At 39.0% G+C, this 21,164-nt stretch overlaps 2 protein-coding genes across 3 annotated transcripts in view; one reads left to right on the forward strand and one right to left on the reverse strand.

Moving 5' to 3' along the window:
- Positions 1-7,727: 7,727 nt before the first annotated feature.
- dnd1 (DND microRNA-mediated repression inhibitor 1) lies at positions 7,728-16,897 on the forward strand. Its single transcript, XM_067456473.1, has 4 exons — positions 7,728-7,859; positions 8,022-8,127; positions 12,164-12,625; positions 15,579-16,897. Exons 1-4 carry the CDS (start codon positions 7,833-7,835, stop codon positions 16,115-16,117), a joined length of 1,134 nt encoding a protein of 377 aa, XP_067312574.1. The 5' UTR covers positions 7,728-7,832; the 3' UTR covers positions 16,118-16,897.
- Positions 16,898-17,023: 126 nt separating this feature from the next.
- The window catches only part of hars (histidyl-tRNA synthetase), a 15,789-nt gene continuing 11,648 nt past the window's right edge, over positions 17,024-21,164 (reverse strand). For both annotated transcript variants that reach the window (XM_067457075.1, XM_067457074.1), the window contains 2 exons: positions 17,371-17,517; positions 17,024-17,265 (listed from right to left, as the gene is read on the reverse strand). In XM_067457075.1, coding sequence (XP_067313176.1) covers positions 17,212-17,265; positions 17,371-17,517 — 201 coding nt within the window. In that variant the 3' untranslated portion in view covers positions 17,024-17,211. The remainder of the gene's footprint in view (positions 17,266-17,370; positions 17,518-21,164) is intronic.

The raw sequence follows: 21,164 nt of genomic DNA on the forward strand, positions 1-21,164 counted from the left end.
GAGAGAGAGAGAGAGAGAGAGAGAGAGAGAGAGAGAGAGAGAGAGAGAGAGAGAGAGAGAGAGAGAGAGAGAGAGAGAGAGAGAGATGGCAGAGAAAAGGAGGAGGGTGGGGTGGAGGAAGAACAAACATGTCCCTTTGAGATAGACTATAGTACTAATATTGACCAGCACGCTTCAGAAAACACAGACGCACGACTCCGCTACAGTAATGAAAGTCCCACAAAGGACCATCGACACGTTTTATCAGCAACCTGAATTAGCAGCGTCTGTTCACCTTGATTGCTAGTGTTCATATGTTTCACTTACACACACACACATACACACACACACACATACTCACTCACCACTGCACATGCAATCATCCAGAAAATAAGAGCATGTGGCACAAAAAAATATCACAAAAAACATTTCATGTGCTCAGCAGGTATGAGTCCAACGACACACACACACACACACACACACACACACACACACACGCACACGCACACACACACACACACACACACACACACACACACACACACACACACACACACACACACACACACACACACACACACACACACACACACACACACACACACACACACACACACACACATCACATCACAAAGCTAAAGTTTGGTGAGCTAATAAATTAGAAATGTCATTTCAGACTTAATCAGAGGCTTTGGTCCCTCTTTCTAAATCATATTTTTCTACCTTTAATTCTAATATATTTGATGTGTCATTTATGTCTGTACACTCCTAAAAAGAAATAATATTAACCAAATACAAAAGAAGAGCCATTTTGGGTTCCTCAAACCTCTTGAAAAGTTCTTAAAAGAACCTTGCCCCCCGTTTGAATAATATTTAAATAATTTGAAGAAAATTACCGACTAGAAATAAAAGTTCTAAAAGCGGTTGTTTCCCAAAGTACCTTTCAGTCAATCGTTCTTAAAGAGTTTCTTTCTTCTGCTGAACACAAAAGAAAATATTTTGAAGATTATGGTTAACCAAACAGTTGATGGACCCCATTTTTTCCAGTAGAAGAAAGAAATTCATACAGGTTTGTAACAACGCAAGGGTTAGTAAATTATTACATAATTTTAATTTTTGGATGTACTATCCCTTTAAAATAACCATTATTTCCTTAGTGTGTGAAGAACCTTTTTTTATAATTATTGATTATTATTATTTTTTATTTATTCTTTGCAGTGAATAGGTTCCACGGATGATTAAATATTTTTAAGAGTGTAGCACAAACGGAGCTGAATGAGTTACACCACAAACTGTTGAAACATTTCAGTAGTAATAGTGACGATTACCGCAAACCCCTTTAAGTACGTATGCAGCGGTTTTTGATGAGAGGATCTGGCTTTATTGCAGCCGGAGGGAGGAACTCAGAGATGTCAGCCATTTTTTTCCCAGGTTAAAACATCAGGAAGCCTCTAAGCTATGAGCAAGCTGTTCCTCTCTCGAAAACGGTTACTGTTTACTATTTATTGTGGCGCTGATAGGCTTTTAAGAAATGATAGCTCTTCCTGCACTTAAGATGGAAGTTGCTTTATTACCTCCTGAATGAATAAACAGCTAGTCAAAAGAAGTACAACAAATTAAGCAATATCTATCTATCTATCTATCTATCTATCTATCTATCTATCTATCTATCTATCTATCTATCTATCTATCTATCTATCTATCTATCTATCTATCTATCTATCTATCTATCTATCTATCTATCTATCTATCTATCTATCTATCTATCTATCCTCTTCAGTTCATCACTCATTTTCTATAGGGTTCAGGTCAGGGGCTGGGACGGCGATGGCAGAAGCTTCATTTTGTGCTCAGTGACACATTTTTTTGTGTTGATTTTGATGTTTGTTTTGGATCATTGTCCCGATGGAAGACCAACCACGACCCGTTATAGGATTTCTTTCTTAGAAGGTTTTGATTTTTTTATCTGTTGGTATTTGCTTGAATCCATAATACCATGTATCTGAACAAGAATTCAAGGAGCTCCACCAAACAATTGGCCCACAACATTAAAGATCCAGCATATTTAACCGTGGGCATGGGGTACTTTTTATCCCTGTTTGCTGCCAAAAGCTATTTTTTAGTTTCACAGAACCAGGTCCCTTTTGAAGTTCCAGTCGTGTCTGACAACTGAATATGCTGGAGTTTGTTTTTAAATGAGCGAGAAGGATTTTTTAAAAATCCCTCCCGAACAACATGTGGTGATGTAGGGGTTGTTTGATAAAAAAATGTTAGGCTTTCTGACCCCAAGACTCAACTAATCTCAGCAGATCTCCAGCTGTGATCCTTTTCTTACAGCCTCTTTCTATTTTGTGAAGCTCAAGCCTCTTTTGCTGCACATCAGAACTATATTCTGTGTTTTTACTCATAGTGATGAATGATTAAGGGGGGGGGGGGGGGTGTAACACTCAGTTTCAGTCAATCTCATGTCAATCTTGAGTACCTATAGAGTAGTATTGCATCCTTCATATATCCGAAAAGTCTTTAGTTTTATTATATTTATAAAAGAAAGATAGGCTGTACCGAGTCTTTCCGGAAAAAAAACGAGCGCCTGGAGGCATATCGTGTGGGCGGAGCTAAAGAATGATGAGCACACACAAAGCGGTGACGTCCTCAAGCGCGGAGAAGAAAACGCTACCCAGATTCAACTAATACAGATATGATCCAGAATCAGATCCGGAGGCTGAAATAAATTGAACAGGAGAAACAGCAACAGCAGGACGTCCGTCTCTGTGGTATGTACTGTATTTAGTGGCCTGTCAACATTTGTGTGTCTTTACTCGCAGTTTATGAGGACATGATTCGGTTTATGGACTATTGTATGCGACTAAACCTTAGCAAGCAAAACGGTTTTGCACGTCAGAATAGTGTAACGTTATACATAGAACAACAATGGAGTAACCGTTAGCGCATTTGAATGACGAAGCACGCTTTGTGAGAACGCTAGGTTTATGTTTGGGTGGTTTTACAATAAACAAACTGACACCTAGTGGTCAGCTAAACAAATGTACTTAAACACACACCTTAGATCGCATGCTCCATTGATAAATTAACTAACGTTATACACGATCGTGTTGTTAATGATGTTAACTCACGCGACGATAGCCAACAGCGCAGACATTTGAAGCAGTTTTACTCACCGCCTGCTTCCAAAGCAGGACCGAACCTTTATCGCTGGGACCACTCCGTCAAAAACACACTTCGCCCTTTAAGGGAATTCTTTGGTAACTGTTGATTTGGTGAAGTCCTGTGACAGCAGTGACCGTGGAGATCCACTTTTGGGACGTGACTGAAGCGATGTTGTGAAGCTTCCCGTCATTTCTGCGTTCAAATCGGTTCAAATGCAGCGCTGCCTCCCCGGAATGCTGTGCTGAAGCGTTGAAGTCGCTTGACGTCACCCATAGGAATAAAGTGAAGTGCGGTGCGATAGAAGTGTTGCACGGACGACTGGATCTGCACCTGAGAGCAGTGTTTATGGGCGGCATGCATCTAGTCACGCTCACGCGCACCCTACCGGGAGAAGAGCCCGTACGGCCCATACAAGGACCTTCTGCTCTATTAACGTCAAGCCGAGCCATACTCGAAAAAAACTCTCCGAAACTTGTGAGAAACCGGAAGGAGTATTTTTGACACAGAAATACTCCATCAAACGTCCAACATTAGTTTTTGAAACTTTGTCTATGTTTAGGATGGGAATCCAAGTCTTTAACAGTGTAAAAAGCTCAGTATGCATGAAACAGCATTTCACCCCCCTTTAAGGGAATTTGGTCTTTCTGTTTCCTGATATTTATACTGCGGAACAGGAAGTCTTGGCTGGACAAGTTCACACTCCTAGTCACCCTGTTGTGCTAAAAAAAACTTCCATATGGGAATATACTTCAGAGATATTTTACTCCTTAGTGGAGGGCACTGTACATGTGTTATTGGTGTCTCAGATCAAGCATTACTCCTAAATGCCAAAAGAAGATTAAAGTTCATCGCAACGCTCTGAAAGTTAGTGCGAGTGTTTACAGGGTGAGTGACAGGACTGAGGATATGAGTTTTGACATTGGACAGATTGCGTGTCCCTCGGTGAGCCCCGAGGAGGCAGAGGGGCAGGATCAGCCTCTACATAAGGCGGGGCAGGAGCGGTATGAGAGAATGTGTGTGTGTGTGTGTGTGTGTGTGTGTGTGTGTGTGTGTGTGTGTGTGTGCGTGCATTTCAGGACAGGCTCACAGATGTGCGTGGCGACCCCACGGCAATGGAACTGCTGTCGCTATGCGGCACACATTGCATAGCAACCAGATAACATCAGTCAGATAGGCCTGATTTCAATGTTTAGATGCAAAAGGTTATAAATTAATTAGCCAAAGGCAGACACAACGCTCTGTATAAACAAGTAACACAGTAATATCAGAATACAACTTAATTATGCTTGTCATAAAACTCTGCACTTTTTTATCACCACCTGACGCTGGATAAAAACATGCTTCAATCCAATAGGCTAGTGACCTAAGAAGCAGGCCACATTTTCACATTTCACAATTCCAATTTGTGAAAATGATATGCGCAGACTGTAAATGGAAATGAACAGTTTAATATCATTATCCTCGTGCCTGCAGCACATGTGACAATGTGAGATGGCTTTATGACCTTCGCTACATTAGGAAGTGTTGATGTGTTGATTTCCACGCAAACAAACTTTAATTGCACTGCGGTAAATAGACGTAGTCTATCACGCATCTCTCCGCCAGGAAAATTAAAAGATGCGAACGACGCAAGGTGCAGAAGGGGGTGAGAAAAAGATATGCCAGTTTTCTGTTCTGTCTGTTTTTTTTCTTTTCGGAGAATTAAAAAGCTGTTAGGCAATGGAGGGATTTTCTCCTGCTAAAAAGTCAGAGCTGCAGGCCACACTGAGAACTAAGCCAGGTTCTGCCTTTCATCTGGCACCGCGTCACTTTACACTGACAAACTGTGTACCTACACTCTCACGCATTCGCTAAGGTGGTGTTAATTCAAAAGCCGGTTCATAAAATACCGTCTTTGATCATTTTCATGTCATTTATTTTCCAGGCCGACATTTTATTGTAACTTGGCCAGAGCTGTAGCTGCGACACACTAAACTCTTAATTTATTTGCCACCATTAAGAACAACTCAGATGGTGTTTATCCAAATTAGACATATGCAAATTTAAAAACAAGATGTCATGGTAATGTGTATTTTTTAAGATAAGTCTAAAGACAGGTTTTTTAGTACATAATAAAAATGCATGTTTTAACAAGCGTGGCCTTTGAAGTGGAGTTACAAACAGAGGTACCAAATATCTTCAGATTATTTATTCACACTTGACAGTTTAAAATGAAGCATGAAAAAGATGTTGTTTCTGTTTTCCTGCAGTATTATAAACATATATGCAACGATACATGTTTCAAGGTAGTATGCTTGTAATATGAACAAAAAGTGACAGTAAAGACTTTTACAATGTTGTATGCAGATAAATACTCATTTCTAACCATCCAAAAAATATTAAGCACAACTGTTTTCAACATTGATATGTTTCTTAAGCAGCAAATCAGCATATTAGAATGATTTCTGAAGGATCTATAATCCACCCACCCATCCATTATCCATCCATCCATTCATACATTCATCCTTCCATCCTTCAACCACCTACCCACTCACCCAAACACCCATCCATCCATCATTCATCCATCTATCCATCCATTCACCCTCCCATCAATCCATCCAAACATCAATCCATCCATCATCCACCCACCCATCCAACCAACCATCCATTCATCCATCTACCCATCATCTATCATCCATCCATCCACCCATCCATCTATTTATCCATCCATCTATTCATCCATCCACCCATCCAGTCACCCTCCCATCCAGTCATCCACCCATCAATTTATCCATCCATCCATCATCCACCCACCCATCCATTCATCCACCCATCCATCCATCAACCCTCCCATCCATCCATCCATCATCTACCCACTCAACCATTCATCCATCCATCTATTCATCCATCCAGCCATCCATCCATCCATCCATCCATCCATCTAGTCCCCCTCCCATCCACTCATCCACCCACCCATCCATCCATCAACCACCCACCCTCCCATCCATTCATCCATCCAACCATCCATCCATCTATCATCCACCCACCCATCATCCACTCACCCATTCATCCATCCACCCATCATCATCATCCATCCATCATCCACCCACCCATTCATTCATCTATCTATCCATCCATCCATCCATCCATCCATCCATCCATCCATCCATCCATCCATCCATCCATCCATCCACCAACCCATTCATTCATCTATCCATCCATCCATCCATCCATCCATCCTTGCACCAACCACCCACCCATCTATCCATCCATCCACCCATCACCCACTCACCCATCCATTCATCCATCCACCCATCCATCAACCACCCACCCACTCACCCATTCATCCACCCATCCATCCATTCATCCACCACCCATCCATCCATCCATCCATCCACCCACCCACCCACCCACCAACCAACCACCCATCCATCATTACTTTGTGAGTAAATAGATAGTTGTAAATAAATATATTTTTAAATGAATTATATAACATAACATAATATAATATAATATAATATAATATAATATAATATAATATAATATAATATAATATAATATAATATAATATGATATAATATAATATAATATAATATAATATAAAATAATATATAATATAATATAATATAATATAATATAATATAATATAATATAATATAATATAATATAATATAATATAATATATACACATAGAATGTCCATGAACAACACAACAACCACTGCTGTTTTTCTCAGTTGACAGTTTTATGGTGCAGGGGTCATGACCTGTGACAAGCTCAACACAGCAGGACACCTAAAAACAAAACATCTTTTTTTCCTTCACTTGAATTAAAACACAGGATGAGCTCCATATGTCATGCTGCTTTGTACATTGAATAATTAAATATACATAAAATGTTGTATTTGCACATATATGACTCTAAAAAGATGAAATCCAAACTTGATTTTAAAAGTTTTTTTTTTCTTCCAAGCAGAATAACAAACAGGCAGTAGGCTATCATCAAATAATTGTTAAACAAATCAACAAGACCAAGCAGCATATCTTATACACACAAAATAATAATAAAATAAATGAATACGAATTTAAATTAATACAAAACATGTAACACAAATTAAAATACATTTCAGGGGGGTTAACCAATATATGTTGTCAGTAATTTAAAGAGTTTTAGGCACTCCTCTTTTTATTTTTTTTTATTTTTTAGAAATATCCCTAAATCGTTTTAAATGCCTCACAACATGGAGAAACTTCAAGACATCTACATTTGTGTGAATAAAACTTGATTACAATCAAAAAAATAAATAAATCTCTTTTTGTTGTAAAAAGAGACAAAACTTAACCATGTGATAAAAAGCAACAATGTGTCCAGGGTTCGCTTTAATAATCACGTGCGCGGCTGCCCCCTGCTGGTGAAGAGCGGAACGTCTGTCAGTATTGTGCCTCAATTAAACCCGTTTTAAAAAGTTACATAATGATTTAATCTCAAAACTAATGCATACATGAACGATAATACATTTATCAATCTGTATATAAAGTTTTATTTTTTGCAAGTCTTGTACTTAAATTTGAGTAACGTTGCGAGGAATCCGCCCACTTTCCTCAAGTGTGTCCAATAGTGGCTCTAGAGGAGTCATGAGGTTTATTTTAATGACCTTTGCTTGACTTTTCCACCAATTTACAGGTGTGCCATCATAAGCGGATAACGATGGAGGGACAGCAGCAACAGCAGCAGGTGAGCTCATATTTACTGCTTCTGTTTATAAACAGCATACGTTTACCAAAACTTTGCGTAGTAGAATGTGGCGCAAGAAGGAGTTTATTCGTTTTGAGAGAACGTCGGCTCATCGATATAACACGTAAAGCATTACATCACCTCTAATTTTATTGCTGGCAGGTTTTGAACCCGCAGAGACTGAAGTCACTGAAAGAATGGGTGCAGAAAAGCTCCATCACTTTAACACAGGTCAACGGGCAGAGGAAATATGGTGGTCCTCCTCCGGGTAAGTGCTGTGGAATTGAACCGAGATCAGCCCATTGCAATTAAAACAAAGCCTGTGGCATTTCGAGCTCTTATGTCTCTTTGCATGAGATTGAAGCTTCGTGCGGATGAAGACAGAGCTGTAGCACATGGCATCACTTAAAGAAGCCTCTCGTTTTTCTTTATATCATTAGCAGAGCAAGAGCAGGCCTCTCATTTTTTGAGATTTTGAGCATAAATCTTCATCATTTGGGTTTTAACTGGCTTGTTAAGTAGAAATTGTATCCAATGTATCAGTGTACTTATTGAAAGTTTAAACCATGCCCCTTTTGTGCTTTGCGTCTACCTCATTGAAACATGGACACCTGGAGCTCAATTAGGCTGCAGGTCCTCATTGCTGCTCAATTATTGCTGATTGGAAGGTTTGAGAGTAGATGGACGGATTGTAGATGAGCAAATTTGAATTCTGATATGCCTATCACTTAGATGTCTAACATGTATAAATCAAACACCAGCTTTAATATTTGTCTTTAGGATAGACCTGGACTAGTTGACAATTATATATTTATGTCCTATCACCAGCCACAAAAAAGTCATAAAACAAAATAAATTAGGCCTAGTTATTTTCAACTAGTTTAGGTTGTCACCAAAAACTACTAGTCTAAAGCCCTATTCAGATAGTAATTGTTTCTCTGGTAAGGTTTTTACATCTACAGGGGCTAGTCAGTAATTTTACCACCATCCAAAGTGTTTTTCAATGTTTTATTCCCACCACTCACATAAAAATAGATTTTTCATGTTTTTGTCTCTTTTCCCTCTGCATATGTTAATTCTTGACTAATGCACCCATATGTGATGATAAAGCATGCACTCCGATTAACTCGTATAACTCATAACTGCTGTTTTCTTCTCATGAGCTCCCTCTGTTGCTCTGGATGAAAGGATAACAGTACAGTAAAGATCGCCCAGACCTCCTCAGATGGTATACTTTCGTAGCCTGACGTGGTCATACTCAATTCTAGTCAGAATATGAGTCTGAAACTGCTCCATTAGGCTGTGATTATGGGGCGTGTTTCAACCGAACCAGGACAGACATCAATTGGACAGACCTACAACCAATCAGAGCAACGGAGCAACGCATTGTCAAAGGTCGGGTTGAAGCGACTATAGACCCATGAGTGTGAATTTTAGCAGGCAACCTTGCCAAAATAACACACATTTTTCCCCCGGAGAACCCCCTGAGAAGTTTAGGGCTAGTAGTTGGCGGGTTTTGATGTAAAAACTTGGCAACCCCGTCTGCACGCATGCTGAAATCAGGCTGGAATACACGATCTTTGCTGGTGTTGTAAAAAAATAAAAATCATTTAATGAACTAACCCCGCCCTGATGATTTCATTGGTCTGAACAGTTTCTGTTCGGGGATAATTACTCCTCTATGGAGCAAGGCCAGACCGAACTGCCTGACCTAAAAATATTGTGGGCGGGGCTAAGTTCGGCTGGCATCCAGGCTAAAGGGGGTCGCACACCGGACGCGGAGCTCGGCGGCGCGCCACGTCTTTAAAATTCGAACACATTGTTTTCAATGAGTGTACGCACACCGGTGGCGGCATTCGGCGCCTGTCCGCGGCGACTCAGGAAGTTGTTCTAAATCCTGCCGCGCCACAGAGCGCCATTTCAAGGCTTTATATTAAAAGTATATTATCGTTAAGGTATACTGATTTCAACCTTTGCTACAAGACACATTTGTTTTACATTCTGAGTTCAACAGCTTGAATAAAGTCTAAACATATTTTGGGGAAATGTATAATAAACTTAGCCTTTTAAAATGTGCGCGTCTGGTGTGCGATACCTGAGACGCTGCGTGGCGCGCCGCCGAGCGCTGCCGAGCTCCGCGTCCGGTGTGCGACCCCCTTAATACTTTTGTGGAAAATTAATAGAAATGCTCACTAGAAATGTAATGTAAACATATTTTATCAATAATTGTCCATATGTGTAAAGCCCTATTCGGACGGTAATTGTTTCTCATGTGGACGTCCGTACAAATACATTTGCATGCCACCTCAGTGATAAAACTCGTGCATTCGGATGATGATTTATTCCCGTTGAAGGAGCAAATTTTGTGATCCTGCGCACCTGGGAACACTGCTCACGTGGTCAGTCAAATGATTGTTAGTCTTCTGTAAAAATGTCATATCCTTGGAATAAAATATTTTTTAACTTAATAATAGGAAATTATAATTAATAGAAAAAATATATAACACTGGCCTGGTGGTTTTTGGATATTTTACTACAAAAATACTACATAGTGCACCTTTAAAGGGTTAATTCACCCAAAAATGAAATTTCTTTCATTAATGACTCACCCCAATGTCGTTCCACACCCCTAAGACCTCCGTTCATCTTCAGAACAGTTTAATATATTTTAGGTTTAGTCCCGAGGGCTTTCTGTCCTTTGAATATAAGTGTATGCCCACTTGCTGTCCACATCCAGAATGTAATAAAAACATCATCAAAGTAGTCCATATGTGACATCAGTTGGTTAGTTAGACTCTTTTAAAGCGTCGACAATAGATTTTGGTCCAGAAATAACAAAAAATACGACTTTATTAAGCACTGTCTTCTCTTCCGCGTTTGTTTTCAAACCTCAAATATAGAATCAAACGGTCGCAAATCAGCCTATTGATTCGTGATTCATATCGCCAATGTCACGTGATTTCGGCAGTTTGCCAGTTTTGAATCTTGATTCATGATGACCGTTTGATTCTTTATTTGAGGAACGCGGAAGAGAAGACAAGGCTGAATAAAGTCGTATTTTTTTTTATTTTTGGACCAAAATGTATTGTCGACGCTTTAAAAGAGTCTAACTAACCAACTGATGTCACATATGGACTACTGTGATGATGTTTTCATTACCTTCTGGACGTGGACAGCAAATGGGCATACACTTACATTCAAAGGACAGAAAGCCCTCGGGACTAAACCTAAAATATATTAAACTGTGTTCCGAGGATGAACGGAGATCTTACAGGTGTGGAACGACATTGAAGTGAGTCATTCATGAAAGAAATTTCATTTTTACAGTGAACTAACCCTTTAACACGCATTAAACTTTTGCAACAGCATCCCCCAAATAGTGGAACATGGCACTACATGGGTCAGGTGATGACAACAATAATCATGAGCATATAGATATAGTGTCTTTGTAGTTTTTGCGATACTAGAACATCAGTTATTTTAGCTTTGATTTGGGTCTCTAGTCAGTGTTTATTATGGAATGTTTTCATAAGTTTTTAAAGTTTTAGTATAATTCTGCTCTGAAAGCTCAGATTATATAATTTTACCTAATCTTGAAAGTTTTTAATCACAGTTTGAATTCATGAAGTATTGAAGGTACAGCTAACTATTACTGCTATTTTGTTTAAAAACACTCTCAGTGGAAAATTAAGAAATATTGTACTGTTTCTTTATAGTTTATATTAATAACGATTAACTATAATTTAATTGTATGGAAAAATATTTGTGTTTCCAGACTGTTCAGTTCAGTTGTCTAAAATATAAAATTTCAAATAAAATAAAAAAGAAATGTATTATACAAGCAAAGTGTTTTCATGGCAAATGTTTAACTATCATTTAGTGACTGTCAAACACACAATCGAAATGAAAATTTAAGGTGCACATTTTAATTACGCAAAACTGTTTGTCTTTACCAAAAGCGAGTCTCTTTTGAACTTACCTAAAATAATGTTTACTGGAATGCCAATCAAACCAGCAACAGATAAAGAATCAAACCCATGTGTCAGAGGTGAATATATGCAGGTTTTAATATTTGTGCTTTTTACTTTTATATTGTATTTTTTATCTTATTGTATACAGTATTTACTGTATTTCTGTTATGAATATGGTAGTTCATATATATTTACTTAATCACTTTAAATCATAGGCATTTCAAGTCTTCAATCTCATTCTGTTCTCATAAATTGTCCTTCTGAAATCTAATCCCATTCACTTTAAATATCTCTAATTTTGACCTTTCTTTTCTTCTTCTCCTCCTCCTCTAGGCTGGCAAGGTCCTGCTCCCGGCCCAGGCTGTGAGGTTTTCATCAGTCAGATCCCACGTGATGTGTATGAGGACCGTCTGATTCCTCTTTTTCAGAGCGTCGGTACACTTTATGAGTTCCGTCTCATGATGAACTTCAGCGGGCAGAACCGAGGCTTTGCCTATGCAAAGTACGGTGACCCCTTCACCGCGTCCACCGCCGTCATGACCCTCCATCAGTACCCTCTGCAGGAGGGGGCTTGTCTGACGGTTCGCAGGAGCACGGAGAAGCGGCAGCTGCGCCTGGGGGATCTTCCGACTAACGTGAATCAGGCGGAGATGCTGATGGTGCTCCAAATGATGTCTGAGGGTGTGGAGGATGTCCTGCTGAAGTTGGCCGGGCCCAAAGGGAGAGAGGTCGTGGCTCTAGTGAACTACTCCTCCCACTACGCGGCGTCCATGGCCAAGAAAGTGCTTGTGGAAGGTATGTTGCCTGGAATATGGAAGCATTTTGGTAATGAAATGAATGGCCTGGTTGAGTTGCATTAGAAATATGTCGAAACCCGTGGTCATGGTAAGGGGCGCGACATTTCTGAAACGCACTCAAAGCAGTTAACTAATCGCGACCAATCAGAGCACATGGCACTTTTCGGAAGGAGGGGCTTCACAGAGACGGGAACAAAACAGAGCGTTACTGACAGACTGGGAAAGGTCCTTGCAGCATTTGAAAATATGTGACACACTTGACATCTTTTTTTGAAGCTGCCAGCGTCTGTTTTACATCATAATCCTTTGGAGTAAACCGTGTTTTTAAAGAAGTCATAACGCTTTTTTTAAACACAAACGCCAATATCTTTTTCTGCAGCTCAGGGTGTCTTTTCGAAAAAAGTTCAACTTTTCTGATATAAAGAGCATTTTTGACAGCTGACCAATGACAAGTAGCGACCAGATTTGTTTCCATAACATCAAGAAAATGGAGAAGGTGTTGGTAGATCGACTAAACAGCAGTAGCAGGTTTCCAAACTGACTTTTATTAAGTCTAAAATATGCAGCAAACCGCACATCATCCATCCGAAGCTCCTGGACTAAATTATTGTAAGCACCATACTGTTTTCTTCCCCGTATAATCAAGCACCACACAGCGCTCTTGTTGCAGCTGTTGTTATAGCAACAAAAGACACCCTCGGCTGCTATTTGGAACCAAAACCTTTTTTTCTTTTCTTTTTTTTTCCTAAAAGAGCGCTTGTCAACTTTTTCTTTGTCAAAAAAGATGTCAAGTGTGAACACAGAGGTGTTTTTAGAATGTTCAAGCATGAAAACCTGTTGTAGTAGACCCCAAAAACAAAATCAAGATTTTGAAAAAGGGCTTAATAGGTCACCTTTAACAATGGACATATTACGTCACCATAGGGCTAGGCAATATGTCACAACATTTTGCTTGTTGTTATGGAAACGAATCGGGTCTCGCTACTCGCTTATCATTGGTCAGCTATAAAAAAGGCGCATTTTTATCAGAAAAGTTTTACTTTTTTCAGACGGGAATTCATACGGCGTGGTACATTATAGGTATTCTCTAGTACATCAGTACACTCGTTATTGCAGTACATTCTGGGAATAAATGAGTGCACTCAATAACATCCAGTGGTTTCGGACACAACTACAAATAGCTGTCCCCACAAATAATCCACTATTTAAGGGTATAGGGGATGATTTCAGACACAGCCATGTTCACAAAATGGCAAGGGAAACAGATGACACAACCAGGAACCTTGACTAAGAAAATTACAAAATAAAAGCCATGAAAACCCTAAACCAAACGTGTCACCTGAAAAAAGGGTGCAAAAAATGTAATTATATTCCATTACTCTTTAATGCATTTAATACATTAACAGAATAATAATTCTATATCCCTTGTTTCTGTCACAATACCATGGTGCAGTTAGTGTTACATAGTAAATAGGGATGCACGATATTGGATTTTTGCTGATATCCGATATGCCAATATATGTTTATTTTTTCCCTTTGCTTTGAAACACCATTTTGAGCAAAAAACAATTTTTTCATTCTGGTTTCAGATTTCTGAGGTCTCCTTACTAAAAGGATTCTTGTTGAAGATAAATAAATGTTAATAAAGTTATTTTTATGATAAGAAAGAGTATATTAAAAGCTATGAAAATAACAATAATAAAGTCAGTAATTTTTCACCCCAGATGCAGCTGTAACCTAAATAATTTATTTTTGATGCTGTCTTTCAATTCTACATCTATTGTAGAGCTCCTTGGATTATTTTTCATCATCCCTTTCTTAAAATTGTATTACAGATTAATACACTGTATAGTGTCATGCTTGTGATTTATGACATCATTACTGATTTGTTTATTCAGAACAAGACGTAACTTCAATTTATTTTTGTGTATTCTACTTTTCATTGTATTACTGTGTACACGGCGCCCCCACTACATGTATAAATAAATATATGGGTCTAGCGGGCGGGCACTAATAGTAAATGGTGATTTGTAGATCGAAAAGCCTTCTAACTGGATCGTTCATTGAGCCGAGTGAATAAATGGTTCATGTGGCGCGGTTCAAATGAGTAATGCTTTCATTCCCCTTTTAAAGGGTTAGTTCACCCAAAAATGAAAATTCAGTCATTACTTACTCTCCCTCATGTCATTCGACACCCATAAGACCTTTGTTTATCTTCGGAACACAAATGAAGATATTTTTGTTGAAATCCGATGGCTCAGACAGGCCTCCTTCCATTGCCCACAAAGTCATTTTCTCTCTCAAGACCCATAAAGGCACTAAAGACGTCGTTACAAAGTCCATCTCACTACAGTGGCTCTACAATACTTTTATGAAGCGACGAGAATAGTTTTTGTGCGCAAAACAACAAAAAACAAAATAATGACTTGTATAGTGATGGGCCGATTTCAAAACACCGCTTCATAAGCCTTCAAACCTTTATGAATTAGTGTATCTAATCATAAATCTCTATATGCTGACTCATTAAGCTCAGAGGATTCAGGAAGCATTGTTTTAAAATCGGCCATCACTTTAAGTCGTTATTTAAGTTTTTTTTGCACACAAAAACTAATCTTGTCAAAATTATTGTAGAGCCACTGTAGTGAGATGGGGTTTGTAATGACGTCTTTAGTGCCTTTATGGGTCTTGAGAGAGAAAATGACATTGTGGGCAATGGAAGGAGGCCTGTCTGAGCCATCGGATTTCAACAAAAATATCTTCATTTGTGTTCTGAAGATGAACGGAGGTCTTGCGGGTGTCGAACGACATGAGGGTGAGTAAGTAATGACATAATTTTCATTTTTGGGTGAACTAACCCTGCATAAACCTTAAAACAAACTTTTGTTTTAATTTTATCGAGGAAAATTATAATGTTAATCGTTTATCTTCAAGCTGTGTATTTGTCATTCCAGCTTTTAAGAAGCAGTGCGGCATTTCTATTACCGTAAGTTGGACGTCCTTCTCCAAGTCCAAGCGTGTCAAGGAGATGGGACAAGATGATGACTTCTTTACCACACCTGGTCTAAAACCCCTCACTAAACCCTCCCTCACCCCGCCACGCCTGTATCCTCAGCTCTCTCATAATGTCCCATCACACCCCACTCTCCAGCCCTTCTTCCGGGCCGTGGGGGGTCCGACCGCCCCGCCAAGAGATGAGATGATGGCTCAAGCCCCTGTGAACCGTGACACCGTATCTCAGCTGCAGAGTATGTGCGAGGTGAACAGACTCGGTGCACCACAGTATGAAGTCCGTTACCATCACACTGGCCCAGACGGCTTCTTATACTTCGCCTTCAAAGTCCTTATTCCAGGCCTCCCTCTGCCTCTGTTCGGAGCGGTCCAGATCCTTCCAGGCACCAGCGCTCAAGCAATGAAGGGGGAAGTTTGTCGGGCCGCCGCCGAGCAGGTGATCCAAACCATGTGCAAGGTCTCAAATTTGCGACCTTTCTAAAATGTGAGCTGTTTTTGCTAATGTAATGTAACGTTATCAGTTTTACGTTCAGTATTATGGTTTGAAGGCATGTACTGCTCTAGTTTCGGATGAATAAGTGGAAATTTATGATACATGGAAATATTTCATTTACTATATATATATATATATATATATATATATATATATAAAAGCGGAACTAGGCAGTGAATTTCTTTTAATTTCACAAGCTCTTTAATTCAGTGGTATGAAAGAGGTTTAAAGTATTATGTTCTTGTTGATATAATGTTTTATGATATTTTAACTATGTAATATTAATCTTTTATGTTTAGGCAGCCTCATCACATTTGATTGACTGCATGTTTTCACTACTTATTATTTTGAATGTTTTCACCGTATTTGACTTTTCACGATTTGCTTTGTGTGTTTGTCACGATGGTTGACTCTGCATGGTGTGCTCGTTTCTTTGTTTGATGGGTTGTACTGACTATAAATGACTTTTGTACAGTAAATAAGTTGTTCAAGAAATAATACTTGTGCAAGCTATTGCTCACATCCCTAATTATGGCATCCATCTATTGCTCATACTTGCCCTAACATAACTATTAAACTGAGTCACAAAACTACAGATATGAATGGTAACAAATCACATGGGTTGAGGAGAAATCTGCTGCTATTAGGGCATAAATCTTTTTTTATAATTTTTTTTATATATATAAAGCCCCAGGTTTGTTGTGTTTGGTTGTAAACTGTATAATTTGGCCCAAAATTGTATGATTTATAGATCCTTATGACTGTAAAAAAAAAAAAAAAAATTATTTACAGCTGTAAAATTCTAATAATATGGCAGATAAGCATTGTATGTTCAGGAAATGTTAAAGGTGCATTTTGAATGGCATTAAAATCATAAAGACAAGACAAACAATATCTTAGTTACTCATTTATTGATAGATCTGACGTAATCCGAGCACATATTAAAAGAGCAGGCAATGAGTTGAATGTTTCCTTGTTAATGTACATGTTCAACTGACACAGCTGTAACGGGCATATGGTTAATAGCTCCACCGTTCTCCCTGTCTATATGGTGACTGCTTTTAAGACTTTTTTGTTTAAGATTACAAGGTCCGTTTCTTGATTTCATCCACTAAGCCCGCTCTGAGAACATCCACCTGCAGGAAACAAGAAAAAAGGGTGATTTAAAAAAAAAGTGCACATTACAGTGCACATTACAGATTAAAACAAATCTCAGACAGTCTAGAGAGGTCAAATCTCACCTCTTCTCGGCTGGCCACGTTGCGCAGTTTGACGACTCCATCTTTGAGTTCTTGCTCTCCTAAAATAGCCACCAGTGGAATCCCGGTTTCCTCACAGTGCTGCAGTTGGCTCAACAGTTTCGGGTTTTTCTTATATAAAACTTCAGCCTGCAGAACATAATACACAGAGTCAGAGAACCACAATACAACTTAATTGTTTTCTTTATGACATCCAAGCTAGGGATGTCACAATACCAAAAATCTAGCATTCGATACAGATACCACCAAAAGTACACGATACTCGATAACTTAAAAAAAAAAATCTTAAAAAGAAATTAGAATTCTCACCAAAATGTTTGCTTAATGTATTTGTGTTTTTATAAAGGTAACTTGTTGCAATAGTCAGTAATAAAACAAGAATGAATTAAAGCTGCGAGCAGCGATGACGGGCCCAAGCCGGGGGCACCGCCACCCCGGTGGCATCAGCTTAACTGTGCACAGCAGGCAATAGGCATTTAATATGGGAAAAAATAAATAAAGGGACTTTGTCTAAGTCATTTGAATTCACCTCATTAACTGCAGCAACTGGTGCTGCTATGACCAGGAACCACAACACTCACATCTATGAGATCAATTACATTTTATTCATTAATTTTATGTCAGATGATGTCTAATGTCAATTTCAAAATGAGTGCAGAATACTGTCCAAATGCTGAAGTTGTATTATCCTTACACTTCTCTTAAAAATAAATTAAGCCAAATCATAGAGACCGCAACAATGATTTTAATATCAGTGTCAGGTAAGAGTAATATGCGTGCATAAAATTTATAGAAGTTTATTATAAACAGCCACTTTTATAAGATCATGTGAAATTATATTTTTTTATCCATTTGAATTTTAATCAATAAATAATTAGTTTAAAGAGGTGTCATACGTGATCTTTGCAAACACAGCACATGACCTTCTTTAAAGCCCATGTTATAGAAAACAATTAAAAGTATTAGGATATCACTTTCAATTATGTGCAAATGTATTTTTTGCAGCTCAAAATATTGTAAGTTCAGAAGACCAGTGTTATATATATAATACATTTTTTTAAACTTATTTTTCACAATAAAGTGATAGATATTGCTGATAGCCTATGATATGAAAGGGTTAAATTATGAAAAACAAGAAACAAGGCGACATACACAGAGTGAGAGAGACCCCCTCCACACACACACACACACACACACACACAGAGTGATCCTGAGAGAGAAGGGGGGGGGGGGAGGGGGGGAATGACAGAAACAAAATCTAAACAGTGAGAGAACATTATTTTTATTTCACTGTCTGAAAACACTGTTTTGCAATAACAACAATAGTTTTATCTTCAAAACAGTGTTCCCTAGGACATATCCAACCTGGTTACTAAATAAGGCTACACTCCCACCTTCTGGTTATTCTATATGCCGGTAGCTCATTGGTTCTCATTTTTGTCCTTAAACAAAAGGCATTAATCTTCTCATTTTTTTAAGTTACACACACTACTTTGTTTTCCTTTTCTTTTTAAAGACAATTAAATGTGTTTTTTCTTTTGTTAGTAATGTTTTTTTAAATATTTATATTTTTTTTATTAATAATTATTTGTATTAACACAATTATTTAACTAATTATATAAAACAATATTGTCAATGCCCTACAAATAAACTGTTTTTATACATGAATTTTTTTATTCAAACCCAGAATAATATGTTTAATCCTTTAATGCAGGCCAAAGCACAGCATTGAGAGGTAATCTTTTTAGACAGAAGAGTGGCTCTCACACACACACACACACACACACACACACACACACACACACACACACACACACACACACACACACACACACACACACACACACACACACACACACACACACACACAGTAGTAATGCTGAAGTATGCTGCAGGCAACTCTTATCAGTTAAGCCCATTTACCATCCCCCATCCACCCCCCCCCCCCCCACACACACACACACACACATACACTGTAGAAATCAATGACACATGTCCCCATGAGTCTGTGTGCATTCAGGTTGAAGTCCCCACCAGGCTAGAAAAAAGAACACACACACACACACACACACACACACACACACACACACACACACACACACACACACACACACACACACACTAGTAATGCTAAAGTATGCTGCAGGCAACTCTTATCAGTTCAGCCCATCCACCCCCACCCCCCACACACACACACTCATGTCTGGTTCACTATCTATTTGGGGACTCACCATAGACATAATGGTTTTTATGCTGTACAAACCATATTCTGTCCTCCTACACTGCTCCTACCCCTAAACCTACCCATCACACAAAACTTTCTGCATTTTTACATTTTCAAAAGAACTCATTCTGTCTGATTTATAAGCTTTTGTACCCATTGGGAAGTCCCCACGAGTCTTTGTGCATTCAGGTTTAAGTCCCCACCAGGTTAGAAAACCATTCACACACATACACAGAGGCAAGGTTTTTTGCTTGAAAACTTATACAATATTGCCCTCTACTGGTCATTTAAGAGAGGGCATAAGTGTTGAAAAAAAAAACAAAAAAAAACTGTGTGATATATAGAATAACCAGCAGGTGGGAGTATAGCCTTATTTATGAACCAGTTACTTGTGTCCCTATTTTGTGTTTTTTAGTCTTCTGCTAAGGGAACACCGTTTGAGATATCCAATAACCGTTCGCATTTTAGCATCTTCTGTATATTTACTTCATGTCGTCCGAGTTTGAAGGAGATTGAATGAATCCCCTTTTGAGGAGAAGGTAAAAACTCAGAGCTCGTTTTCAACTTTTTGTTATCTTCCAACCAAATTATCTGACTTCCTGTTGGTCAGAGCTAATGACTGTAAATTAGAAAGTTGTCCGGCTCGAAATGTACAATATATATCCCGAGTTTGGTGACTGCAGATAAAACTAACCCCCCCATTTTGGACAAAAGTGACACACTTCCTGCTGCCAGTTGGTGGCGCTATAACTTTGACTCACAAAAGTCATATCCATGTGATCGGCTTCTTACAACAAACACACAGCTGAAGTTTCATCAAAATGAATTAATGTATGCAAAAGTTATAACACACTTCCTGTTTCCCTTTTCTCGCCATAAATTTGTCTCTTCGCCACGGCCAAACCGTTTGAGATATCAAAAAGTTGCTCGCAATTTAGCATTCTCAGTGTCTTGACTTAATGATGACCGAGTTTGGTGCTGATCGGGTGAATCGTCTAGGAGGAGTATCGCAAATTCCACAGCATGCGTTTTCCGAACAACCCATAATAGCTCACTTCCTGTTGGGCGAAGCTTATGACTATGAGTGCGGAAGTTGTTCGGCCCGATGAGATCTATAAGTGTACCGAGTTTCATACATGTACGTGCAAGTGTGTTTAATATATAGACCCAGTTTTTCAAGGGGGCGCTGTTGAGCCCCCCTGCCACGCCCGGGTCAAAGGCCTCTGCCAGACCCTGTTGGCCGCGCATTCCGATGCGTGTGCAAAGTTTCAAGAGTTTTCGAGCACGTTAAATGCCCCAAAAATGCCCAAAAGGCGAAAAGATAATAATAATAATAATAATAATTAAAGCTGCGAGCAGCGATGACGGGCCCAAGCCGGGGGCACCGCCACCCCGGTGGCATCAGCTTAACTGTGAGCAGCAGGCCAATAGGCATTTAATATGGGAAAAAATAAAAGGACTATGTCAAAGTCATTTGAATTCACCTCATTAACTGCAGCAACTGGTGCTGCTATGACCAGGAACCACAACACTCACATCTCTGAGATCAATT

This window comes from Pseudorasbora parva, chromosome 11 (assembly GCF_024679245.1).
Source record: "Pseudorasbora parva isolate DD20220531a chromosome 11, ASM2467924v1, whole genome shotgun sequence".
In the NCBI taxonomy this organism is placed as follows: Eukaryota; Metazoa; Chordata; class Actinopteri; order Cypriniformes; family Gobionidae; genus Pseudorasbora; species Pseudorasbora parva.